The sequence below is a fragment of the Nicotiana tomentosiformis genome, chromosome 11 (assembly GCF_000390325.3).
Source record: "Nicotiana tomentosiformis chromosome 11, ASM39032v3, whole genome shotgun sequence".
NCBI lineage: Eukaryota > Viridiplantae > Streptophyta > Magnoliopsida > Solanales > Solanaceae > Nicotiana > Nicotiana tomentosiformis.
In genome coordinates, this window is record NC_090822.1 from 54,763,784 (window position 1) to 54,785,657 (window position 21,874).

At 37.8% G+C, this 21,874-nt stretch overlaps 2 protein-coding genes across 3 annotated transcripts; one reads left to right on the forward strand and one right to left on the reverse strand.

Moving 5' to 3' along the window:
• Positions 1 to 4,655: 4,655 nt before the first annotated feature.
• LOC138901465 (uncharacterized) lies at positions 4,656 to 6,255 on the reverse strand. Its single transcript, XM_070189232.1, has 3 exons — positions 5,791 to 6,255; positions 5,346 to 5,454; positions 4,656 to 5,257 (listed from the first exon to the last, which is right to left on the reverse strand). Exons 1-3 carry the CDS (start codon positions 6,253 to 6,255, stop codon positions 4,656 to 4,658), a joined length of 1,176 nt encoding a protein of 391 aa, XP_070045333.1.
• A 9,321-nt stretch (positions 6,256 to 15,576) lies between these two features.
• Positions 15,577 to 20,989, forward strand: LOC104106858 (probable sulfate transporter 3.5). 2 transcript variants are annotated; one of them, XM_009615506.4, is made up of 12 exons: positions 15,577 to 15,961; positions 16,148 to 16,355; positions 16,474 to 16,645; positions 16,917 to 16,982; positions 17,062 to 17,175; positions 18,164 to 18,280; positions 18,393 to 18,519; positions 19,654 to 19,940; positions 20,032 to 20,222; positions 20,316 to 20,398; positions 20,503 to 20,579; positions 20,695 to 20,989. In XM_009615506.4, exons 1-12 carry the CDS (start codon positions 15,649 to 15,651, stop codon positions 20,866 to 20,868), a joined length of 1,929 nt encoding a protein of 642 aa, XP_009613801.1. In that variant the 5' UTR covers positions 15,577 to 15,648; the 3' UTR covers positions 20,869 to 20,989. The 2 variants fall into 2 exon arrangements, with proteins under 2 accessions (XP_009613801.1, XP_070044499.1); XM_070188398.1 differs by lacking the exon at positions 16,917 to 16,982 and having other exon boundaries at positions 17,026 to 17,175.
• The last annotated feature ends 885 nt before the right edge of the window (positions 20,990 to 21,874 follow it).

Here is a 21,874-nt window from a genome sequence, read left to right on the forward strand (position 1 = left end):
CATTCTGGAAATTCTAGCAATCCCAATCTATTTTGAGACATAACAAAATTGAACCATAATTAGGAAGATATTCATGGTCTCGGCTCATTTGAGCATTATATCAAACACTAGGTGTGCAAATTTAACTACAAGGTTCTTCTACAAGATTTCCTTCACTCCACAACCAATCTTTACTTATTTGAGCTCAACAATCTTCCCACAAATCTTATTAGTACAAGCATGTATAAATAATAATCTTACACCCAAGAATCATACTCCCAATCACCCTTCTTTTACCCCAAACTAGAAATTGAAGACTAGAGGTTTGAATCTTACCTCTTAGATGAATATCTTGTGATTAGCTTCTTTGATTTTTGAAGATTGGTGCAAGATTGGATGATTAGAACGTTAGGTTTCCTCCTTCTCTCTCTAAAACGCTCTTACCTCTCTCTAAAACCCTTAGAAAAATACCCAAAATAAGCCCCAAAGACTATTTATCAAAATGGGACCGGGTTATGAAAATATAAAAATTAACCCTCCGAAATTATGTCTGCGGTCGTATAATGGATCGCAGAATGGGTATGCGGGTCGCACAATTGACCGTAAAATTGGTGCCTAGAAATGGGCTTCACTGGACAGGTATGCAACCAATTTTGCGGTCGCATAACCACTTCTGCGATAGCATAATTGTTCTGCGGTCGCAAAATTGGCCACAGAATCGCATTCGGCCAGCCGTTGATAATTTGGTCATAACTTCTTGTAAGAGTGTCCAAATGACAAATGGTTTGAATCATTAGAAACTAGACTCGAAGATATTTCATTTGATAGGTAGATCATCACATAACTCCTATATATATATATATATATATATATATATATATATATATATATATATATATATATCGTCCAAAGTTAGGTCTTGTGCGTACTCATTTGGAACTTTAGTCTATCATGTAATTTCCAACTTGACTTGGACTTAGGGCTCTCCTTAGATCCCACATCACTTATAATATGCCTCGTACACTTATTATCATATCCAATTGATATCCATCATATTAATAGTCCTCGTCTGCACACAAAATAATATAATTAGCGCACATCAACTTTCTTAATAGCGCTTAAGTACTTTGAAATTTTTCGGGGTGTTACAGTAAACAATGTGCAAAGATTAACCGGATGCATAGCTGCCGTGGGGCAATTCATATCGAGGTCGTCGGATGAGAGTCACCGATTCTTCTCACTGTTCAAAAAGAAGAACAACTTTTCATGGACCCAGAGTGTCAAAGAGCCTTGGAAGAGCTCAAACGATATTTATCGAGCCCACCACTGCTTCATTCACCAAAAACAGATGAGCAACTGTACTTGTACCTGGCAGTATCATAAATAGCGGTAAGTGGAGTCCTAGTCCGGGAAGAGAAAGGTATACAATTTCCAATTTATTATGTTAGCAGGACCCTAGGAGAAGCCGAGACTAGATACCCTCACCTAGAAAAGCTGGCGCTCGCTTTACTAAGCGCCTCTAGGAACTAAAACCTTATTTTCAGTGTCATCCCATATGTGTTGTAACAACTACCCATTGCGAAATATTATGCACAAACCCGAACTCTTGGGACAATTGGACAAATGGGCCGTTGAAATCAGTGGGTACGATATTGAGTATCGACCCCGAATAACCATCGAATCTCAAATTTTGGCAGATTTCGTGGCCGACTTTACGCCGGCCCTAATACCCGAGGTCGAGCAAGAATTGATGGTTAACTTAGGGACGTCCTCGGGAATCTGGACCCTCTTTACGGATGATGCCTCAAATGCAAAAGGGTCCGGACTGGGCAGCATTTTAAAGCCACCTACAGGCAATGTAATTAGACAATCTATCAGAACTATAAAATTGACTAACAACGAGGCCGGATATAAGTCCACGATTGCAGGTCTCGAACTAGCCAAAAGCTTGGGTTTGAGGTGATCGAAGCTAAGTGCCACTCCCTCCTCGTGGTAAACTAAGTTAATGGAACTTTCGAGGTCAGAGAAGAACGAATGCAAAGGTACCTAGATAAGTTGCAGGTAGCATTACACCGATTCAAGGAATGGACCTTACAACACGTTCCCCGGGATCAAAACAGTGAGGACGATGCCCTAGCTAACTTAGGATCATCGGCCGAAGATGACTGGCTTAATTCGAGAGCAGTGGTGCAAATCATGAGATCGGTATTAGAATAAGGTCATACCGAGAAAAACTCTACAAGCCTGACTTGGGATTGGAGAAACAATACGTAATATCTGAAGACCGGTAAATTGCCCTCGGATTCAAAAGAATCGAGGGCCCTCCGTACGAAGGCAGCTCGATTTTGTTTGTCTGAGGATGGAACCCTATTCAGGAGAATGTTTGATGGTCCACTGGCAATATGTCTGGGATCAGGAGATACCAATTACGTTCTGAGGGAAATTCACGAGGGCACCTGTAGAAATCATTTGGGTGCTGAATCATTGGTTCGAAAGGTGATCAAAGCAGGCTACTACTGGATCGACATGGAAAATGATGCGAAGGAGTTCGTACAAAAATGTGATGGATGCAAACGACATGCTCCGATGATACACCAACCGGGAGAACTGCTACATTCGGTTTTATCATCATGGCCGTTCATGAAATGGGGAATGGACATCGTCGGCCCCCTTTCATAGTCACCCTGTAAGGCTCAATTTATTTTGTTTATTACTGATTATTTTTCTAACTGGGTGGAGGCCCAGGCATACGAAAAGGTCAGGGAGAACAAGGTCATCGATTTCATTTAGGACCATATCATATGTCAGATCGGAATGCCGGCCGAGATTGTGTGCGATAACGGGAAACAATTCGTCGGTAGCAAGGTGACCAAATTTCTCAAAGACCACAAGATCAAAAGGATCCTATCAACTACCTATCACCCTAGTGGGAACGGACAAGATGAATCAACCAACAAAACCATAGTCCAGAACCTTAAAAGAAGGTTGACCGACGCCAAAGGAAAATGAAAGGAACTCTTACCCTAAGTTCTTTGGGCATATCGTCAACCTCAAAGTCCAGTATTGGGGCCACTCCATTCTCATTGGTTTATGGAGCCGAAGCTTAGATACCGATCAAGGTCGGAGAACCAAGCATCAGATTCCGATATGCAACAAAGGAATCAAATGACGAGGCCATGAATACAAGCCTGGAGCTATTAGATGAAAAGCGTGAGGCCGCCAGTGTTCGGCTGGCTGCCCAAAAGTAGCGGATCAAGAGATATTACAACGGGAGAACCAACCTTCGGTATTTCAACGTCGGGGACTTAGTGTTAAGGAAGGTCACACTGAACACCCGAAACCCGAACGAGGGAAAATTGGGGCCGAACTAGGAAGGTCCATATCATATCATCGAAATCACCGGAAAAGGATCCTATAAGCTCGGGATGATAAATGGTGAACAACTACCAAGCAATTGGAATGTAACTCACCTAAAATGATATTACTGCTAAGGTACGACCCCATTCATTTTCTTTTGTTTATATTTCGGACTCACTCTTGCAGGTAATCGACGAGGAAAAGTACGAGAGTTTAGGTCTGAAAATGCGAGTTGCACTCTTTTTCCCTTGAACCAATTTTGTCCCAAATGGGTTTTTTGGCAAGGTTTTTAACAAGGCAACAAGTAAATCATGCTAACGTAGAATCGAAGGCAGAAAATGAACCGGTAAAAGTGATCAAAATAGTATTCGAGGCCTCACTTCGATCAACCTCAAACACTGGGGCATTACCCCACGATATGCACTTTAGCATGGAAAGAGATTTCAGTATTGAAGGGTCTCGATCGGTAGGATTCAATGTAAGGGGCCAAACGGTCAAGTGAATCGTGCCCACGTAGACTGTTCAAATCCTGATGAAAAGCATGTACACATGCATCCTTATTATGCACAAGAATAAAGAGAAGTCTATTCCTTACAATCATCTCATATTTTAATATGTCTTAAAATTTCTTCTTTACATTCCTTGAAAGAATTTCCAACTTTCGATCCCCTAAAGGCAACGAGCCGAAGGGCCACTTATAACCAGAGTTCGAATGATCACTCTGTCACTCGGGGACTGCCGTCCAAAAATTCAGACCCAAGCTACTAGACCTCGAGGGCATAAGACCTATTAGGCAACCCCCGAATTTTAAAGGCCACGGCCACTCCCGCTCGGGGACTGTTATCTTGGGCAAGCCTGGATAACTCGGGAAAGCAAGTCCAATGGGCGGCTCCCGAACTAAAAGGCTAATGCCATATTAACACGGCTTGGAGATGTCCGAGACCCGTAACAAAAACTAGGCCTTCGAAAAATTTTCATAACCGGTTCTAAAGGCTATCCTCAGCAAGCTATAACTATCTTGGGGAAAAGACTTCGGTAACACCGACTCCCTACAATGCTTTAACACAAATTAATGTTAAAAGCAAGATTTGTTCAAACCCTCGAACATAACCTACTTATTTCATGCTAAGATATTTCGACCTTTTGCGAATACAAATAATAAAGGCAAAGGAAAAATTCAAAAGCTATGAAAGGGAAAACCCCTTATATATATAAAAATTTCTTTACAAGGGTTGAATAGCCCCGATACATATTTTTTACAAAGATCGAACGGTCTCAAAAAAAAAGATAGTACATAAAGCAAGAAGATCCTAAATGGTCTAATCTTCATCGTGGGCCACATCATCGCCTATGGGGTCTTCACCACCATCAAATTCACCCGATTCTTCAGACCCCCCGGAATCCTCCTCAGGATAAGCCAGCTTCTGGGCCTTGGCTTTGTATGTCTTGGCATTCTCGATTTCAGCCAATATGTCAAAATTCTGAGCATGGACTCCCTCGAGGGCCTCCCTTCGAGATTGCCACCTCGCATGCTTCACCATGTTTTTAGCTAGTTCCTGAATCGCCTCGACAACAGCCTTGACTTGGGCCACTTTATCATCGGCCTCGATCTTGGCCACAACAACCTCTGACTTGGCCGCCTCAAGCTCCTTGGCCATATTCTCTTCACCAGAAACAACCGAGTTCATATGAGATTGGAGCCCCTCGATCGTTTTGGCTTGCACCAAGTTTTTCTCCTTTACAGTCCGAAGCTGAGCCTCAGCCAAAGCCAACTGTGCAGTCTCCTTTTTCGAGGCCAGGCGATCCATATTTTTCTTCCATTCTTCGGCCTCAGCATTCACCGTGTCCACCTCCACCTGGAGCTGCCCGATCTGGTCAAGCCTCTTTTGAACCTGTGAGTTCGGGTCATTAGCCAACGTGTCTGAATCATCACCACTAAGTTCGAATATTTGTCTTACCTGCTCGACCTGATCGGGATGCCGCTTCTAACTCGGCCTAGAGCTTCTCACTAAGAAGCTTGTAAGCATCCTTCTTCTCAAAAAGCTCCCGAGTCTCGGCCTTGTGACACTTGAACTCCTCCCGGTATCGGAGAAAGGTCTCGTGATGAAGCACCGAGGACTGCAAGCACAAAGGAAAATGTTACGATTATTCATGACTAAATCTAAGTACATTATCAAGGGACATTCGAAATTACCCGATTCAGCGCCTGTTGAGCTTTGTTGAAAAGGCAGGGCGCTTCTACCTCGTTCATTCTAGCTTGATCCTCCTCGATCACCAAGCACCAAGGTAACTAGCAATCCCCGCCGGGGCAGAGAGAACTCGGGCATCCTCGGGAATGGAAATAAAAATTGCTCGTCTCTGCATAGGATCTACACTTGGAGCTGGGAACTAATTCACTAATTTTGGGCTTGAAGAATACCATCTAATTCCCGGGGACGGTATCTTCTTTGGTACCGGTATGTCTCCTAACTCGGTAACATCCTCCGAAGCAGTAGAATCCAGGCCATCGAAGAAATGGTGGAAAGAATCGGCTACTCCTTGGGCCCCTTCACCGAGGTTACCTCTCAACGTCTGAGCCTCATTTATCATAGAATTGGTAAACGAAGGCGACCCATAGAGAACAATCATCCCAAGCGCCTCCTTAGGCACACTATCTTCTGACCGAGAAGTACCAATCACAGTCTCTTTTTTGACCTCCCTAGCTCGGGGCAAAATGGTCTCGACCCTCCCCGGCTCGGAGACTTCAACCACTGCTTCCTCTACGACCTCCATGGCTTGAGGCAGTTTGGAACCGCTTCTCACGCGAGACACCAATTCAGAATCTTCTTCTTCTTCGGGCTCATCCCTCAACCGATGGAGTATGTCCGATGATAGTTCTCGGGCGCTGGCATTCTTAGGTTTGCACGCCAGCTGCTTCATCGGTCTCTTCTTTTCAAGGCTCGCGGAACTCAGAGCGTTTCTTCTTTTCTTCTCTTTATCCTACTTCGGAGCAGGGGGATCGGAGAGTATTTCATCGTCACCAGACGGAGGCCTCATCTCGACATCCTTCCTAAGGCCTACAAATAAAATAAAATGAGTAAACTCGGAAAGAAACCCAAGTAGTGTCAGTTCTAGGAAAGAATTTTACCGTGAGAACGAGCCTCCCACCAGCCCTTCGAAAGTTCGCGCCACGCGCGCTCGGAGTAGGGCTTTTGCGACATGATACACTCAACCCACTCCTTGAGTCGGGGAACTGCATCCGGCATCCGAGCAGTAGCTGCACTACGAAACATCGATTAGATGAGAGGAAAGGGAAAGTAATAAACCAAAATCTTAAAGATGAGGTTATACTTGCGTTTCATGTTGCATTTCTCGAAAATTGGCATTTCCTTGGCCGGGATTAGATACAAGGTCTTCACTCGAACGAACCGGCACAACCAGCCTCGGTCTCGATCTTTGTCTATGCTCGAGGATGAGGATTTAGTGGCCCGACGGACAAGCTTTATCAATCCCCCTCGGTAGAGCCAAGGACTGTACAGACGCATGAGATGGTCGATGGTGAAGGGGCACTTGTCGATTTTTGCTTACAAAGAAACGGAGGAGAATCACTATCCTCCAGAATGAGGGATGGATTTGACCGAGAGTCACCTCATACCTCTTATAAAAGGCGATAATGACGGGGTCTAGAGGGCCTAACGTGAAGGGATAAGTGTAAACACTTAGAAAACCCTCCACGTGGGTGATGATTGACTCCTCGGGCGTAGGCACCACCACGTGTTTACCGACACAATTGCAATCTTCCTTGACTTTGGGGAGGAGATCGTCAGTGATAGAGCATATATATCTCGAGATCGGCTCGCATCGACTCGGTACGGAAGGGTTTTTTTCAACTTTGAAGTCAGCACCGATTGGGCACCCCGAAGGAACGAACATAATTAAGGGAGGCTCCAGTGTCTTTTCCTCGACAACAGTGGACATAATATATTCGTCTTCAGACGGTCTCGAGGAAGAGGGAGTTTCTTTTTGAGGAACGGATTTTGAAGTCTTTGCCATTGCTTCTGAATAAGGGTGAAGAGATGGTACTGATGAAAGAGAGGACGTAATTGGCGGATAGTTTATGAAAGTTTATAGAAAACTAGAAGGGAAAAAGTTCTAAACTTAAGCCGGGAAAACCAGAGGATGAAGGTGATGAAATTTTCTTAAAATCACAAGAACAAAAGTTTGAACGTAAAAGTTCTAATAGATAGAAGGGTGAAGTATTTATAGTTTGCAAACGATGGTTCAATACCCGTAATGGCCGATCAACAACTGACACACATTTAATGCCTTGGAGACCGGACCGACGGAACGTTTCAGTTAGCTTTTGTCGCCTACGTCATGATTTATCGAAGCAAGGTTCGGAAGTTTATATCGTTTCTCGTCGTCTTCTCTCCGAAAAATGAGAGGACTATCTGTATAAGGTCAAAACTGGGCTCGTCTATTGCATAATAAGTCGGGACTGAAACGTGACTGATCGAAGCTCGACCCCGGATTATATCGAACCAAGGCGTAAAGTTAAATCATCGAACTCGTGACTCCGGGACCAAACAAGATCGAGGAAACTTTATTGGGCCAAATAACGGAAGGCCAAAATATCCGCAGTTGGTTAGATATCACAGCGGAAATCTCGGCATGTATCAAAGAGATATCGATTAATTGGTAAATTATGTGACTTACTACCTTTAATAGAATTGTATCAAGAGTAGGACTCCCCTACTATATAAAGGGGGATCTGATTATTTGTAAAACATATGGTAACACGCATCCCAAAGCAATAAACTGTCATTTCTAATGACTATTATCTCGTTGCTCTGTTCCGGCACCGATTGTGGCATTTCTTGACTAGAGAGTGACCAACCTTTAAGGCTAAGGCTGTCCAATTTGTGTGGTTTGCATTTATTTTCTTTTCATTAATTTCAATATTAATCCGTTCTCTCAATTTGTATCAAGTTATATCACGTATCCTTAAAACCGCGTATAAATTCAATTGTTATCAGATTTTAAGGTAAATACATCCTTTAATTAATACCATTAATTATTATCACCCATTAATTAATACCATTAATTATATTACTCACATTATATTGATTATTGGGAAAAAGATATATCAACAATCCAAAGACAAAAACGGCAAGGCTGTTTCTCCAAAGTGAAACTTCAATCAGTAGACACCTCATTCTTTTGGGAACACAGTAACTACTGAGATAACTTGGTAGGTAAAGTGACGCATGTGGAGGCCATAAAGTAAAGAGATAATCTCAAAGATAGGTAAATTGGTCCGCACAACCAAATATAAATAAAAAGACTACAGTACTAATACAAAGTTGCCCAATAAGAATAACACAGAGGAAGATAAAAGGAAAAATAACCCCTCAAAATTTTAATAACCCATATTTTTTTCCATTGACACGAAATGTCCCTTCTGTCCAAACATATTACATTTAATAGCCCGAAATGTCTATCTTGTATATTCTTTGTATAGTGACAGTCTATTATATATAAATTGTATAGTGACAGTCTATTTAGTATATTTCTTGCATAGTGACAATCTATTTTATATATTTCTTGTATAGTGACAATCTATTTAGTATATATTTTGTATAGTGAAAGTATATTTTGTATATATTTGTATAGTGACATTCTATTGGTTATAAATTGTATAGTGACACTCTATTGTATATAAAGTGTATCGTGCATTTTGCAGTATATCCCTAATGTATCATTAATGTATCCCGAGCACTTTTATCTATCTAACGTGTATAGACTGTTGTATCGTTATATAAAAGTGTATATATTATTATACATTGTATAAAATTTATATATAAAGTGTATCGTGCATTTTGCGGTGTATTCCTAGTATATCATTAATGTATCTCCGAGTATTTTTATGTATCCAAAGTGTATATATATATGTGTGTGTATTATTTTATAATGTATAAAATGTGTGTGTATTATACTAAATTTTTTATTTCACTCTCGATGAGATAATTTATAATCATAAAAAAATTTATGACTTATTCATGACCACTAATTTTAAGATCTTCTTTTCTCTTTCAAACTCCGAAACTCGGGAAAAAAAAGAATAAAGAAAATTGAGCTTACATATGCCGAGTAGAAGAAGTCATACATGATACCACAACATTGTAGTCTTTGCAGCGTGTAGCCCTATTAGTTTGATAGGTACTTGTTTTGGGGACAGTACAGTTGGCACACTGTATTGTGTATATTTGTTGTCCAAATTGATACGTGGCAATTCTGAGGTGTTAGTATTCACTCTGCCACATGACATCATGCTCGCATAATCTCTTGTCCAACAACTAAACCTCTTTAATTTGCTCATCCAATTCTTCTGCGCCTAAGAAAACGTGTACTTACGGAAAATTTGAACAGTGAAAAAAAGAAAGAGAAGTAAAAATAGTTTGCATACGGTGAGTTTAGGCTAACCGGTATAACTAGTTTGGGGTTATGAATTGTGTGACTAATATTTATGGCTACGAGATGCTATTTGTTTTCTCCACCGACTAAAAGAGAATTTCTCTCTAGATAAAATTTCAATTTTTTTCCCTGGACGGCAAGCACACATCATAACCCGAAGCTCCTCAACTATTCTTTATATAATTACTAGTGACGATGTGCATGTGCTACGCCCCGGCCCAAGCTCAATATGAAACATCCAAATATTTTGTATACAAGAATAATTGGATAAATAATTTTTCGCCAACAAAAATTGGAGTGCTATTAGAGGATTAAAAAGTAATGTGTATTTTAACGGTCGACAATGTATATATTTACCAATTTATGGTCTCTTATGCATTTTTAAGCTAATTGATTAATTTCATACCATATATATTTTGATTTATATGTGCATGATGATAAATTGAATTTCTTTTATCTGCAAATGTCCAATAAAAAGAGCATGAAAATCACCAAAATACTGTTTCTCCCCTTTGTGATGAGCTTTAAAAACTTGTAGTATTTTACGATGCTATTTATTTCCTATTCGATTTATGTACAAGGTGGTTCTAAGATATTAATAGTTACATGACATGAGGTGCATGAATATTGTATACTTAAATATGGTCTTTGGGAGTTCTTTTTAAACATAATATTCAAAGACTAGTTCAGATTTAACTGTTACCCCCCATGTTTTCGTACATGAAAGTACGCCATAAGTAAATTGATGGAAGTTCGGAAAATGAGATGTTACATCCCGCATTTTCATATGTTAAAGTTTCATCGTAAGTTAATCGACGTAAGTTCGGGAATGAGATTATTTTGGAGATTATAAGCGTTATGCTATTTCAAACAAGTGATGAGTAAATTCGTGAAAGTGAGAGGGTAAGCAAATCGAAGAAAATAAATTTCATCAAAGTTTGATATTTTGGGATAAAATGCGGCCCGAGCTAAAATATCTGGTATTTATGGACTAGTGTCATACAAGGTACCACATGACCATATTAGTGAGGTATACAAGGTGTGCTAAAAATGAGCAATATTTTAAAAAATTTGAGATAATTCTTAATTATGTGGATAATTGAGTAATTATGGATTTTTAGTGGGAGATTAACTAAGTGATTAAGTAAATTAAGTAATTTGGATATGCTTGACAAGCAAAAAAAAATGTTGCAGCCAAGAACCTTGGTTAAAATATGACTCTTAAGTCATAAAGAAATGTGACAACTTTAGAAAATTAAGTGTCTTAGTCATCTTATTATGTGGGGCCACCTAAAAAGTTGGATAACTTTTATAATCTCATAAGAAAGCATTTCAACCAAGCTTCGATACATTAATAACGTTAATTGTAAGAGCTTCAGCCAAGCTTCCTTACATAGTAAGTGTTAAATCATTTTCCAAAATATCCTTGCATAGCAACGTTATTACTAAGTGCTTAAGGAAAAGTTTCGGCCAAGATTTTCTTTGCATAGCAACATGATTGCTTCGAGCTTTTCATACGACTTGTTCCGTATTTTATCGTAATTAACGTGTGTTAGAAAATTGTCAAGAGAATCGATTCAGGTATGTTAAAACTATCCCTTCTTTCTTTTAGCATGATCCAAATGATACAAACGAAACGAGCAAAATATGCAACTTTTATAAATGACTCTATTCATAGAAATATTAGGGGTGTTTATATTCATTATTCCCCATGTGAATTATTATTATATCTTCTGTTCATAGGTCTCAGAAAAATACGTATTTGATTAAGTTTATCCGAAAGGCATATTGATTTTATGGCATTCCGAGAAATTTTATTGACGTGCTTCTTATGCATTGCATTCATTTACATTGACCCATGACCAGATGGTATTATATACACGTATATATGTATGTATATATATATATATATATATATATATATATATATATATATATATATATATATATATGGGATATGGAAAAAGTTATGGAGTTATATATGCACCACCACTTGATCAGCTGATATACATTGATGATTTGCCCACAGTGGCCGAAATAATATAATGGGATGCCCTCAGAGGCTTGATGATGTTATGAACGCATATACCCATGCATGGTATGACATTTATACGCATATGCATGACATTATAATATTAATTGATTCACAAAAATATTCAGATATACATATCGAGTCTTTTACTCCATGGCTTTCTCATGTCTATTGTCTATTATTTACTAATTTTCATTCCTTACATACTCGGTACATTATTTTTACTGACGTTCCTTTTGCCTGGGGACACTGCGTTTCATACCCGCAGGTCCCGATAGACAGGTCGAGAGTCTTCCAAGTAGGCTATCAGCTCAGCGGAAGATGTTGGTGCGCTCCATTTATTCCGGAGTTGCTTGTTTGGTCAGTGTGATTTAGACGTGTATTGTTTGGTATGGCGGAGCCCTGTCCCGACCTTTATGATAAGTATGTACTTTTAGAGGCTTGTAGATAGATGTCATATATACGGATACTTGTATGGCCTTGTCGGCCTATATGTTAAGGATATAATGGTTCACATTGGCCTTATAGGCCCGTACGTCACAAATATGAGTTTCTATATCAGGTTGGGTCGTTCTATGTCGGGTGTTCCCTCATGTTTACTCTGATTATCTCATGACGCCCGTTGTGGCCCACTTACCTATGATAATGTAATAAGAAAGATACGTTATGCCCTATGGGGGCTAACAGAATTAGTATAAGAGAATGCAGGATGTTAGGATCTAGCTGGGGTTAGGGTAACCCAAAATGGTGGATCGATTGTTAGTGTTAGCTGATATTTTCGAAGGATATTACAAATGTGCTAATAGATCTCCTTATGAGACACCCAGATGGTGCACTCTAAAATGGTACGGCTAGATATGAGTACTACAAAGATAGGCATTGGAAGCCTAGAAGGGATAAATATTATCTTAGTGTGACTCCCGTCCCTAGTAGAGAAAGAATGTTAGGCGATTCGAAGAGCCAATGGATGGAGTAAGGGGAGCTAAAAGCAAAAGAATGTCTTGTTGAAGTTTTCAAAATAAAGTAATAGACATAGATATTAGCGAAAAATAAGAAGACGGTCAATGAAGCATTATGAGTAAGATATGATACATGGATGACAACGGTAGAAAAATAATAATAATAACAGTATTACAGAGTCTATAATCAAGTGAAGGAAAAGACAAGAGGTGACAAGCCTTGAGACAACAAAAGAATATAAGCCATAAAGTCATGTCCTCATTTTGAAAAATAAGTTCGTGACTATAACGTGATTACCAAAAGGAATAGTTAGACCCCAAAGTAATAGAAATTAATATGGACTGGTGAATAAGGTAAACTAAACATGAATTAGGGATTGAGTAATTTGATAATGGTCGACATCATGAGAATTTCATATTTCGTTCCAACGATAATAGAAGGGACAACAGAAGAAGATTCATGAGAAATTCAGAGAATGGTCATTCAGGAAGACGCTTCCCTAAAAGAAAGCAATGTGAGCAAAGTTAAGCTTAAGGGACTATATGTACCAGTTATACTAAGTGTCTCCGTCGCGAGTAAGGAAATTTGTTATCCTTGGTACATAAGGATTACCGTGAGGCGAGTAAGGTCATCGATAATGTGAAAAGACGCCAAAGATGAAGAGGTAAAATATCTATGCGTAGATCATCATAGTGCTAAATCTTAGTACTCCCCTAAAAGGGGGAATATGGAGTGGTGTGGCATTAAGTCAGAATTAAGTAGTTCTAGTAACTATGGAATGATAAAGGAAGAATGCGATAAAAAAAATGTGAAAGGAATGAGATTGTACTTATCCTGCAGATATGCTACGATTCCAGAACATTATGCAAACATGATGTAAAGGAAAGAAAGTAAGGGTTCCTACCCGAGATGTTATTGATAAATAAGGAGTCAGTACAAGACGTAAGTTAAGACAAAGGGAATAACCCAAGAGGGATTGCGCGGAATACAGATATGAAAATGGACCAACGAGCAGTTAGTAGTTGATTCAGGAAGAGTCTAGTTATGGCTAGATAAGAGGTTACAGACAAATCAACAGATCGTGCAAGATAAACATAGTGAACCCCAACATGGGAATTCAGTCTCGCAGATATGATATCGTGATCCTTGAGAAATATTCAGATAGGAGTGGGGTAGTTAAGGGTACCGTATGAGTGTTACGGAAATAAAAGAGAGTCCCACTTTTGAATTTCATCATTGTTGTGCCCTAAAATCTTGTTCCCGGAACTGTCATCTCTGTTGTTTCATCTATATTTTAAGGATAAGTATTGTATAATTCTTCGATTATTTTATTATTTCAGGATCTAATTAATTCACTTATCTAGAAACCACGTATAAATTCAATTATACCATTTTACGAGTAAACACTAGTGAAGAACTGAACCTGGAGAATAGAGTTGGTAGTGTGCTAGTGGTGGTAGGATGGGGATGATGAAGAAGTATATGTTGAGAAAGACTGCAGCTTTGCCCTCAAGTGTTGGCAAAGTTGTTGATGTTGAGAAAAGGAAAAGTTTCTTTCTTTCTTAAACTTCATGTCGAGTGAAACACCACCACATAAAATTGAACGAATGGAGTAATATTTAGTACTCCCTCCATTTCAAATTTATATAGCTTACTTTTCGTTTTAATCTGTACCAAAAAGAATATCTCTTTCTATATTTAATAACTTTTAACTCCAACTTTCCATTCGGTAAATTTTAGACTACAAGATTCAAGGACATTTGGTACATTATATACATATTAAATTTAAGGTGACAAGATTTAAAAGTTATCCTTACTTTCTTAAGTTTCGTGCGCAGTCAAACTATACAACTAGAAATTTGGCAAAAACCGACCACGGCCGACCGACCAATTTTGGTCGGCCAAAAAGTCGACCAAAGTTGGTCGGTTTTTCAAAATATTTTATTTTTTAATTTTTTTTACAAAACCGACCAACTTTGTTCGATTTTCTTTGGCACAAAAATGTGAGAAACTATTTTTGAGTCCCGCAAAATTTATTTTTCAAGAAACCGACCAACTTTGGTCGATTTTTTATTTAAAATAAATTAAAATTAATATTTAAAAAATCGACCGAAATCGATCGGTTAATTCGGCAGGTCATTTTAAAAAATCAACCGAATTCGGTCGGTAATTTTATTTTATAATAAAATCGACCAACTTTGATCGGTTATTTTCGTGTGAAAAATACAATTAAAGAGTATAAATGAAATAAAAGACAGTCTTAAAACAAAATGCACCAATGGTCTAGTGGTAGAATAGTATCCTGCCACAATACAGATCCCGGTTCGATTCCCAGATTGTGCATTTTTTAATTACATAATTAAAATACCGGCCAACTTTGGTCGGTTTTTTCGGCAATTATTATTTTTTGAATTTAATTGACCGACCAAAGTTGGTCGGTAATTTCTGATCAATTTTGATCGGTATGCCCTTCCGACCTTCAAAATACCGTCCACACGTAAATGGTCGCGTTTTGGACAGTTATTGGCCATTACCGACCCACTTTGGTCGGTTTTTTTGGACGATTTTGCCCGAATTTTTAGTAGTGCTAAGACACATAAATTGACGGAATGAATATAGTATAGTATTATATAATTTTACATGATACAAGAAATTTCGCCTTTCAATAAATTAAGATCAAACAAGGTAATAAGATAGACACTCCCAATAAAATACACAATTCCCCATTTTTCTCCTCTTGGTCATTCTTGCATCACTTTCCATCTTTTTTGCGTCTATAAATATGCACAAAGCTGTTCAAGCTAAATCCACCCAAGCTCTCCTTTCTTTTTGCTCATTTCTTCTGCAAAGCAATATATATCCCAGCCATGACGAGCTCTCACCAGTCTTTGCATAGGGTGAACTATGCAGCGCCACGAAGCTTTGGGACGTTACTAAAAGCAAACCTAAAAGAGACCCTTTTCCCAGATGATCCATTCCATGAAATCAAGAACGAGCCAATTTCACGCAGATTTTTAAAGGGGGCTCAATATTTTGTTCCAATTTTTGAATGGCTGCCAAAGTACAGTTTCAAGCTCTTCAAGTATGATCTTCTTGCTGGAATCACTATTGCTAGCCTTGCCATTCCTCAAGGGATAAGCTATGCCAAACTCGCTAACATTCCTCCAATCATCGGACTCTGTAAGCTACTTATAAGAGTATTGTATTGTTTTTTCCTATATATTGACACGTCGTACCAAAAGATGTATGTGTTGATAACTTTCTTGGCTTTTGATTCGAAGTAGGTACAACTAACAATATTTTGATTAAAAGATTGAGTCTAAATATTTCTGTTATTAATTAAACACGGGAGTTGCATGCATGCAGATTCGAGCTTTGTTCCTCCTCTTATTTATGCTGTTTTTGGAAGTTCAAAGCACCTTGCTGTGGGGACGGTGGCTGCTTGCTCATTGCTTATTGCTGCAATCATTGAAGGAAAAGTGAACGCTAACGATAATATGCCGCTGTATCTTAGTTTGGTGTTCACGGCCACTCTTTTCTCTGGTTTGGTTCAGACTGCTCTGGGTTTGCTAAGGTATATATAAATGACCGAAGTTACGTACACATGACCACCACCTTCTCTAAACTAGCTAGCTCTTTGATTAATTAGTACTAGTATAAATATATAAGTACAATTTATTTGGTTTGTGCAGACTTGGGATTTTGGTAGATTTTCTATCACATTCAACCATAACTGGATTTATGGGAGGGACAGCAATAATTATTTGCTTGCAGCAACTGAAGGGCATGCTTGGTTTGAAGCATTTCACCACCCATACTGATGTGGCTTCTGTCTTACGTGCTATCTTCCACAACAGAAAAGAGGTTGTCATTCTATACTCCTTGTATCTATTTGATTAATTAAGTGAATAGCCATGCATTGGGGATACTTCTACGCACAATATATATTCACATACCTTAGCTTGGACACTGACATATCATTTAGAAATATTATTTTATAGATCCATATATGTCACGAAGGATAAAAAATGAGGAATATAATTGCCTTTTATTATTGAAAGTTACACATGGTTTTGGTCAATTGGGCAATTTAATTTCTGTTATTGATTTTTTTTTTGTGTGTGTATTCGAACAGTGGAAGTGGGAGAGTGCAGTTGTTGGAATAATCTTCCTTACTTTCCTGCAATTCACTAGATTTGTGGTGAGTGTTTCCTATTGGTATGTGAAAATAAGTGTTCTCGCAGATCATGTATACAAGAAAAAATAATGCTTCTTTGCAGAAAAACAAGAAACCAAAGCTATTTTGGGTTTCAGCCATAGCTCCAATGGTCACTGTAATTGTCGGCTGCCTTTTCGCTTACTTCGCCCATGCTGACAAACATGGCATCCAAATCGTAAGCCTTTAATTTCCTTCTCCCCCACCCCAAAATGAATTTATATTAAGTGCGGTACAACATATAGAAAAGCTGACAAATATGGGCCGACTAGGAAAGGAAGAATAGAACAGAGAATCACGGAAATATACAAAATTTGAGAAAGATGAAGGTGATTTGAATTAACTAGTTTGCCATAAAATATTTTAGTAGAAATCGAATTAAAAACTTCCTTTATGACACATGTAATTCACACATATATATACATGTGTGTATACATATATACGGGGAATACTAATAATTAAGTCTGGGCGGATGTAGTATATACTCGACAGGTTCAATTGAACCCATAACTTTCGACGCTGAGTAAAAAATATTATATGTAAAAATTCATTAAAATTTCAAAAATAGTATATATGAACCAAATAACTTTATAAATATAATGAGTTCAATGCTAAAAAATTTAAAAATTGAACCCATAGGATTTAAATTCTGAATCCGTTAGTTTTTTTTGCTTAGGGTTATCAAACGAAATAGTTTGAGAACAGGAAGAGACGCATTAGGAGAGACAAAAATTAAAGAATTTGCAACTGTTAAGATTGCTAAGATCTTTTTGAATTCTCTTTAAGGGTTGTTGGAGAATGACTATTGAGGTGTGTATGGCAACGTTTGAATTCTCTTTAAGGGTTGTTGGAGAATGACTATTGAGGTGTGTATGGCAACGTTTCAATAATTTATCATTAAGACAAACCCCTTTTACAACACTTATCTAAGTGGACTTCCACCTAACTAGCTAGGAAGAGCCAATTTTGACCTTTCGAGAATTAGACTTAAAGTATGCAAGTTATGTCCACCGACGCATATGGACAAGATCACTAATAATCTTGTAGAAAACTCAACACTAACTCTTTCTTTTCTGTGGTCACAGCACTAGGTCCGTATTTTAATTTGTCTCATCTAATGTAACAGTAGGTCCTTTTGTCTCATATTTTGGACTGAATATATACAGGTTGGACATTTGAGTAAAGGAATAAATCCTTCTTCCATTCATCTTTTAAATTTCGATCCCAAGTATATATCAGCACCTATAAAAGCAGGAGTCATCGCAGCAATGATATCTCTAGCTGTAAGTACACCCTTTATCCATACATACGAGCTCCGTTTATGACAAAGAATTTCTGATTTGTCAATCATCAAAAACGTACGTGTTTACTAAGTTTGTATGGAATATTTTCTAGGAGGGAATAGCCATCGGACGGAGTTTCGCCATCATCAGAAATGAACAAATTGACGGCAACAAGGAAATGATTGCTATTGGCCTCATGAACATTTTTGGATCTTTCGCTTCATGCTACTTGACAACTGGTAATTAGCGGCGGCAAACAATTAATCATCCATATTATTCACTAAAAGATGGGCTGAATAATAAACTTTTTAAAAACGGATCAAATATGGATAAGAACCATATTATCCATTTAACTTTTACATTTGTAAAACTTCAAATCGGTGGTTCCTCAAGTTTAGGAGACTAGGAATTTTTCCAAAAGTGATCATATTCAAGAAGAATTAAATACACACATATTATCCATCGATTAACCCATATTTTATCCACATTAAATATGGCTCGGATCGGATAATTTATCCGTTTTGCATTACCCATTTTCGATCCGACCCGACCGTTTGCCACCCCTACTGGTAATTATTCACTAAAATCAAGAGTAAAATTTACCAAGATATAGGGTGTGTTTGGTAAGGATTAATTTTCTCATGTTTGATTGGCTTAAATATTTAGAGAATAGTTTTCTTATGAACTTATTTTTTTTTCAATCGGAGAAAAATGACTTTCCTACCAAAATGAGGCAAGATATTTTTCAAAACTCTTTTTCAACCTTCCCTACCTTATTCTCCACCCAAAAACTGTACCAAATACACCATAGTTGTCAAGACCACTCTCGTGATGGAAACTGTACCTACTGGATAAGAAAACTAATTAGATTATTAGCATCCGTCGATTTACGACAGGCTTGGATTCAACTGAATCTCTTGCTTTCCTCCCAAACAAAATATATATATATATATATATATATATATATATATATATATATATATATATGAAAAATAGTTACTCCCTCTATTCTACTTCAGGTGAACCTATTACTGTTTGAGGAGTCAAATAAAAATTTTTTTGACCAGGTTTTTATAAAACTTTTTAAATATTTTCGATTATTAACTATGACATATAATAATTTTTATGTAGTTTCTAATTATATAAATTTTATTTCAAAATTTTTGAAAATCTTATATCCGAATTTGTATTAAAAATTAGTTAATTTAACCCTCGTACTCCGAAAAGATTCTAATAAACTAGAACGAAAAGATTCATCTCTGACAGACAATACTTTAATGAACATGCTTCTAGGAAAAGTATATTTACACCATAAAATAAAGTTAAAACATGTGGTAGTACATAACTAATAATGATGGATGTTGTATTTTCAGGGCCATTTTCTAAAACTGCAGTGAACTTCAACGCTGGATGCAAGACTGCAATGTCAAACGTGGTAATGTCAATATGCATGATGCTAACCCTTCTGTTCTTGGCTCCTCTGTTTAGTTACACACCATTGGTCTCTCTCTCCGCCATCATCATGTCTGCAATGCTTGGCTTAATTGACTATGACAAGGCATATCACCTCTTCAAGACAGACAAGTTTGATTTCTGTATTTGTATGGCTGCCTTTTTTGGTGTTTCCTTCATAAGCATGGACATTGGCCTAATGTTATCTGTAAGCACTACACTTTTCAATAAAATATTAATAACAAAATTTTGCTATTAGAGATGATTATTTGCTTAAATTGTTTCCGGGGCTTTTCCAGGTTGGACTTGCCTTAATCAGAGCACTTCTATATATAGCAAGGCCGGCTACTTGCAAGCTTGGACTCATATCAGAAACTGGATTGTATCGCGATGTGGAGCAGTATCCTGATGCAAATGGAATTGCAGGGATTCTGATTCTGAAGCTTGGTTCTCCTATATACTTTGCAAATTGTAATTACATCAGAGAAAGGTTTTTGTTCTATTTTCTCTCATACACATCAAACAAGTGCTTCTACTACATATTCTGATAGTGAACTTGATCTTTCTTTGATGGATTGCGCAGGATTCTTAGATGGATCAGAGATGAGCGTTCTCTTACCATTTCTGAAGGAAATGAAATTGAATTCTTATTACTTGAATTAGGAGGTACTCCTATAAATTAGCAAGAAGAAGAAATTTGGATGTTTCCTTCTTTTTCTATTATAATAATGCAATGGTAATGTAACTGAATCAGAACCTTATGCCAACAGGTATTACATCCATTGACATAACGGGTGTTGAAACGTTATTAGAAATTCGAAGGTGCGTAGAAGCAAAAGGGATCAAGGTAAAATCAAACTCTCATTGTTTTTCCATTTACTTTTTGGGCATGGTATAGGAAGTCCATAAGGTTCTAAATACTTACATTTCTTCTCTTGCCTTTTCAATTCTTTAATTTGTAGATGATTTTGGTTAATCCGAGGTTGGGAGTCTTGGAAAAGTTGATGGTGACAGAGTCAATAGACACCGTTACAAAAGAATCTGTGTTCTTAACCATTGAAGACGCAATTGATGCTTGCAGATTTTCACTCAAATGTTCAGATCAAATGAAAAGAGAAAACCTTGCAATAGTTTAGCATTTTTGTTGAGTTGAAAAAGCGCAAGCAAATTTCTCCGGCTGTAAATGTATAGCTTACTGACAATTTGTTTGCACTTATATGAAGCCCAAACTTTAATATACAAGTTGCTTTTTCCAAACGATTGATTTGTAATCTCTTTTCATCAGGACCAAAATTTGTCAAGCTATTGATGAAATTATAGAGTTCTAAGTCGTTTGGGAACAAATTAAACGAGCTTAAGGATATATATTAGCCACATGCTGCTTATCATTTGTAGTTGTGATGATATATACTCGTACACAAACCAGTAAAAAACCTTCATAAGGATACAAGTTTCCTCTCGGTAATGTTGTACATTAAAAGGTATTGTCGACACCCTTTTCTATTACATGTTTCGGAGATTATATTATTTAGTGAGAGAAGGTCTGACTTCTCTCTCAAATCCTATCCATCACTGCTACTATTCACTACCAACGAATGGCTAACCCACCAGAAAATCAACTTGAAACCATTTCAATACCACCAAAACCATCTGATACTAGCAACAAAGATACAAATCCAGCCTTATCTAACTCTAGCCCCTCCTTTAAAGATAAGCTAATAGCCGATGGCCAAACCATTTACACCTCATGGCACTCCACAGAAATTCTCACTTCACCAATGGAGATAGCTGCATCAGATCAATGTGGAGGACTTGGGGAAGAGCATATGAACAAAGATAACAACATCCCCCTTTCTCCACAGGATATGCTTCGCATCTATGAGCCTTGGAAATATTCAGTCATCATTAAACTTATGGGTAAGAGTATTCTCCATCAATACATTAGAAAAAAGATACACGAATTATGCAGAATCACGAAAAAATTTCCATTAATATATCTTGGTGCAGACTATTATATTATTAAATTCAATAGAGAGGAAAGCATGGTTAAAGCTCTCCACAATGGACCTTGGTTCGTCAATGGCCACTTCTTATTTGTTAGGCAATGGAACCAAACTATGTTGCCTCTCAAGCGAAGCAAAT

Coding starts and splice junctions, on each gene's coding strand:
- LOC104106858 (XM_009615506.4), top strand. CDS start 15,649: ATGACGAGCTCTCACCAGTCTTTGCATAGGGTGAACTATGCAGCGCCA. Junction 15,962..16,147: donor TCCTCCAATCATCGGACTCT/GTAAGCTACTTA, acceptor GCATGCATGCAG/ATTCGAGCTTTGTTCCTCCT. Junction 20,399..20,502: donor CTTATTACTTGAATTAGGAG/GTACTCCTATAA, acceptor TTATGCCAACAG/GTATTACATCCATTGACATA.
- LOC138901465 (XM_070189232.1), bottom strand. CDS start 6,255: ATGAAGCAGCTGGCGTGCAAACCTAAGAATGCCAGCGCCCGAGAACTA. Junction 5,455..5,790: donor CCGAGTTAGGAGACATACCG/GTACCAAAGAAG, acceptor TTGTGCTTGCAG/TCCTCGGTGCTTCATCACGA. Junction 5,258..5,345: donor GGATGCTTACAAGCTTCTTA/GTGAGAAGCTCT, acceptor GTGATGATTCAG/ACACGTTGGCTAATGACCCG.